This window comes from Rosa rugosa, chromosome 6, assembly GCF_958449725.1.
Source record: "Rosa rugosa chromosome 6, drRosRugo1.1, whole genome shotgun sequence".
NCBI classification, from domain to species: domain Eukaryota; kingdom Viridiplantae; phylum Streptophyta; class Magnoliopsida; order Rosales; family Rosaceae; genus Rosa; species Rosa rugosa.
This window is the reverse complement of record NC_084825.1, coordinates 40767851-40773007: the sequence shown is the minus strand read 5'-3', so window position 1 is coordinate 40773007 and position 5157 is coordinate 40767851. Positions and strand designations below refer to the sequence as shown.

The window sequence follows — 5157 nt, the reverse complement described above, 5'->3', positions numbered from 1 at the left end:
AGAACAACAGAAACCCTAAAAAAGAATGGCCTAAAAGCACCCTGTAATTGGTTCCTGTGCACCCTCAACGTGCTATCTCAGGTTTCAACCTCCTCGATATCACTCACAAGCACACCCAGAGTCATTTTTTCCTCAAACTTTGTCACCTCCTATAAATAATGAGATTTTAATCTATCTGTATATTCACTCTCTGACACCACCATTGCTGTCCTTACATGCCCCCAAAAAAAAATCAGTTTTTTTAAACCTATTGATGTAAAAAAAAAAAAAAAAAAAAGGTTTCCAATTTTCATGATGGAAATGAATCTAAGCTAAGGTTGGGCCAGTTGAAAGTCCCCGTCTTTTCTTTCTTTCTGATCACACTTTAATAAACTCTCCCTTTCACAGAGTTAAAGGGAGTGGCACTTTCGTACACGCCACGATCAATAAGCACCCATCATGTGTGTCTTTAACCTCCCTGGCACTTTGTGATCTTCCTCAGCTGTAAATGCAGCTGGGTTTTACTGTATTTTCTCATGGGGAAGAAGGGAGGCTCCTCTTGGTTGACTGCTGTGAAAAGAGCTTTCAGATCTCCCACTAAGGACGATGAAGATCATAAGGTCAAGTTCCTTAAACCCCCTGCAATCTTCATTTGAGTTTTCTTGGCAGATGGTGATTTTGGTTTTTGGTTTCTGGGTTTTGTGCAGAAAAGAGAGAAGCGTAGGTGGATTTTCAGGAAGCCCACGAATTTAAGTCAAGAAAGTCCAAAGGAGAAAACTGAAAATGTATCAGTTGCTGCTGCAGAGCAGAGGCATGCTCTTGATGTTGCTGTGGCCACAGCCGAAGCAGCAATGGCGACTGCTCAAGCGGCCGCCGTCGAAGTGGCTCGGCTGACCAAGCCATCTAACCATGCCGGAGAGCAACTTCAGTTTGCAGCCATTGTCATTCAGACCGCTTTTAGAGGTTACTTGGTAATAGATCTAACTCTGTTTGGTAAATTGATGTTAAGTAAAAGAAAATGGGAAGTGGTTTTGATTGTTTTGTGTTTGTTTGTTTTTTGGGTTGAAGGCAAGGAGGGCGCTTCGTGCGCTTAAAGGGCTTGTGAAGCTGCAAGCTTTGGTGAGAGGACATAATGTGAGGAAGCAAGCGAAGATGACTCTCAGGTGTATGCAAGCTCTGGTTCGAGTTCAAGCTCGGGTTCTTGATCAGAGAACTAGGCTTTCCCATGAAGGTAGTAGAAAATCGGCCTTTAGCGACACTAATAGCAATAGCGCTTGGGAATCGCGGTATCTTCAAGACATTTCAGACCGAAAATCCATTGTGAGTTGGATCAGATTTATTATCAAAAGGCATTTCAATTTCATGGTTTTGGTAAAAAAAAAAGAAAAAAAGAAGTTGGTACTCAAGAATGGCTGCTTTGTTATGATTAGTTCCAAGATGATAACATTTGTATGTTGTGTGTGCAGCAGTCTAGAGAGGGAAGTAGTATAGCAGATGATTGGGATGAAAGGCCTCACACTATTGAGGAAGTAAAAGCAATGTTGCAACATAGAAAAGAAGCTGCAATGAAGCGTGAGAAAGCTTTATCCCACGCCTTTTCTCAACAGGTTTATTACCATCTACTCTGTTTCTTCTGTTTTCGCAAATTTAATTACATTGCAATAGTTGAGCTAATTAGCCTTAATTTTCTGCACAATCGAAGATATGGAGAAATGGGAGGAGCCCATCAATGGGGAATGAGGAAGAGCTTGAAGAAAAACCCAAATGGTTAGACAGATGGATGGCCCCAAAGCCATGGGAGAGCAGCAGAGGAAGGGCTTCTACTGACCACAAAGACCCCATCAAAACAGTTGAAATCGACACCTCGCAGCCTTATTCAAGTTTATCATCCAATTTCCGAAGATCGAATGCAAGCCAATACCACCAACAAAACCAACAAAACCAACAGCAAAGACCTAGTTCACCACTCCATAGAGATAGATCCCACCAAAACCAACACTTCCACCACTCCCCCATCACACCCTCGCCATCAAAGAGCCGCCCTCCTCTCCAAGTGCGGTCTGCGAGCCCTCGTTGCGTTAGAGAAGACCGAAGCTCCAATGCGTCGCAAACCCCTAGCCTGAGGTCTAATTATTACTACAATGGTGGTGTTGTGCACCAACATAGTAGGGGCAGCACTAGCACTAGTGGCGGCAATGTTGGTGCTACATTGCCTAATTACATGGCAGCAACTGAATCTGCCAAGGCTCGAATTCGCTCCCAAAGTGCACCGAGGCAAAGGCCTTCGACACCTGACAGGGAGCGAGGAGGAGGAGTTGGATCAGTGAAGAAAAGACTTTCGTTTCCAGCTCCCGATCCTTATGGGGTTGTTGGAATGGGGGTTTATGCAGGAGGAGGTTATGGGCATAGCTTGAGGAGTCCGAGCTTTAAGAGTGTGGTGAGTGGATCACACTTTGGGTTGGAGCAACAATCTAACTATTCTTCATGTTGTACTGAGAGTCATGGTGGTGAGGCCTCTCCTTCTTCAACGAGTGACCTTAGAAGGTGGTTGAGGTGATTAGTTGAGGTGCTTAATGGCTGAAAATTGATGGCTTAGCCAGAAGTGTGAAGTGAACTATAACTTGTCACATTCTTACTTTGATTTGAAATGTGATTAGGCTGTTGTAATTTAGAGAGCAGTGAGTATTCATTTGGATAGAAATAGTAGAATGATTGAAGGTTTTCTTTGTTCCATTTTACTCATTGGTTTGTAAGTTGAAGCTGCAAATGAGGTTCAAGTTGTGTAATTTTTAACAGACCCTGTAACTTTATTGATAATTTCTCTTCTTCACTCTGAAATGAAATCATAAGCCTCATATTTACACCTCCAAGTCCAATTGTTACGTTTAAATTTAAAGTGCTTCAAACTTTTGATGATGCAACTCTACTCTCTCTCAAAAAAGTTTCAGCTTTTATCAGATTATGATATAGTGAAGTCTTTTTCCTCACAAAAATTCATAGTGATTGATAGTGGCATTCATGACTACTTCCCCTGCTTCTTAGTACAATAGTACAGCAGCAGCAAAGTCTTTGGCTCTAAAAAGCGACCTCTTACTTTTGCCCACCGTATGATATGCCTCGGCAAATATAGCTCTCAATTTAGTTTTCCTCCAGTGGAATGAACCTTTACAACTGGTTGGAAAATTGAAACTATTATGATGCCATGATGGCATAGATCTCTTATCTCCCACTTCAAGTTATCATGATGCATGAGTAGAATATCAGTGTTTGAGCTCAGTTCAGCTCAAGAAGCCTTAAAAACCACAAGTGTGTTTCATGCGTTGCAGCCTTTAGCTCAATGCCTCAAAATTTGGCAAATAGTAGCGAATAGTAATGGATGAGGAATGAGATTCATGTCTTAGCAGTAGTTTCGTTCCTTTGGGCTTTGCGGTTTGGACAAGGTCAGGACTTTTTTCATAATTTTTATTTTCTTTTCCATTTTTATAAGAAGGAAAGTTATAGGGAAATTCGTCCAAACAGTGTCTGAACTTTTCCAGACTATTAATTTTCATACCTATACTTTGAAAAATGTCATAATGGTACCTGAAGTTTTGGCCCCGACCCAATTTTCGTACCTAGCAACAGTAAAGTCGTCAATGACGTTAAATTTTCAGGGATATTTTCATCATTTTACTATTCATCTTCTCTCACCACTCGTCTCCATCCTCTTCTTTTCCTCCACCGAAACCATGACATTCCCAGAAAACCCTCTGTGCTCAAATCTCTCTCTCTCTGTCTCTCTCTTTCTGAGGATGGAAATAGACGGCTTTGATCGGCTCCCGGACCCCGTGATCCTCCAGATCTTCGACCTGGTCTCGGACACCAAGACCCTCATTCGCTGCCTCGCCATTTCAAAACCCTTTAACTCCCTCGTCCCCCACATCGACTCCCTAGTCCTCATCGTCAACCACCTCATCTCCTCCGACTCCGACAACGACGTTTCCAACCTCCTTGCCTCTGCACTTTCCGTCGGTGTCGGTGATGCGATCGATACAGGGTTCGGGAAACGATGTGTCGTTGTCCCAGACGAGCTCGTCGTTGATGACGATGTGTTTGCCGACGCTGCTTAGTCTTTCGCCCATGATTTCCGGGGGACGCTGGGATGCAGGGTGGAGTGGGTTGCAGTGTTCAGAGCGTCGTCTCCTCCGACTCCTACTCCGAATGACTGGCGACGGTGGCAGAGTGAAGCCCGAAAGCTTCTCGGGTTTTCCGATGTAGTTTCTGAAGAGAGAAGAGAGAGAGACAGGGTTGGCCTCGGCACAAAACCGAGGCATTTTGTTCAAAACCATCTACCGAGGCAAATACACCATACAAGCTGACGAGTTTGAGGTTTGATCTCCAGATATATTAACAGATATGGAGGAGAAGAAAGGAGATGAAGAAAACAGAGAAAAAGAAAGAAGAAATAGAAGAATTGGAGAAGGAACAATTGAGATTTTGGGCTACTGGTATTTGCAACTTAAGAAGAAAAATTAATAGTAAGAAACTTTGTGGCTGGGAATCTGGAATGAAGGAGGAAGAGAGAGAGAGATACTTGCAGAGGCTGCAACACGAGAAGGAAGATGACAGAATGGTCAAAGAAAAAGTGTTTTTAAACTAAATGATATATATAATTTTTGTTGACCAGATACTAACGACAGGCAAGCATCCTGGTGGTTGGGGCGTTCATTCCCATATGTGTTGGGATGGGTTGGGGTTCGAGTCTCCCCAACGTTAAAGTTTGGTGATTATTTTGGATTTTCATTGTTTTAAAATTAATTTACTGTACCAAAATACATGAAGTACCGCTTTTACCCCTGAAAATTTAACGCCGTTGACGACTTTACTGTTGCTAGGTACGAAAATTGGGTCGGGGCCAAAACTTCAGGTACCATTATGACATTTTTCAAAGTATAGGTATGAAAATTAATAGTCTGGAAAAGTTCAGACACTGTTTGGACGAATTTCCCAAAGTTATATTGTCCTTGAAAGAACCTTGTCCTATTGTTTCGGACCAAAAGAACAAGTGTCACACCTCGTTTTACTCTTCTGGAATTTTGTTCTAGCTAATTATAGATGCTATATAGGTGCAGCAGTTCATTGGGACTCTTTCCATTGATCAACTAGGGATTTCCACAAAAATTTGCACAACTCCAATTA

At 42.5% G+C, this 5157-nt stretch overlaps 1 protein-coding gene across 2 annotated transcripts; it reads left to right on the top strand.

Annotated features, from left to right (window-relative positions):
* The first annotated feature begins 304 nt into the window (after positions 1–304).
* LOC133717537 (protein IQ-DOMAIN 17) lies at positions 305–2849 on the top strand. Of its 2 annotated transcripts, none has more exons than XM_062144255.1 (5): positions 305–599; positions 687–950; positions 1048–1299; positions 1449–1586; positions 1682–2849. In XM_062144255.1, the coding sequence occupies exons 1-5, from the start codon at positions 516–518 to the stop codon at positions 2534–2536; spliced, it is 1593 nt and encodes a 530-aa protein (XP_062000239.1). In that variant the 5' UTR covers positions 305–515; the 3' UTR covers positions 2537–2849. The 2 variants fall into 2 exon arrangements, with proteins under 2 accessions (XP_062000239.1, XP_062000238.1); XM_062144254.1 differs by having other exon boundaries at positions 309–599; positions 1446–1586.
* Positions 2850–5157: the final 2308 nt, after the last annotated feature.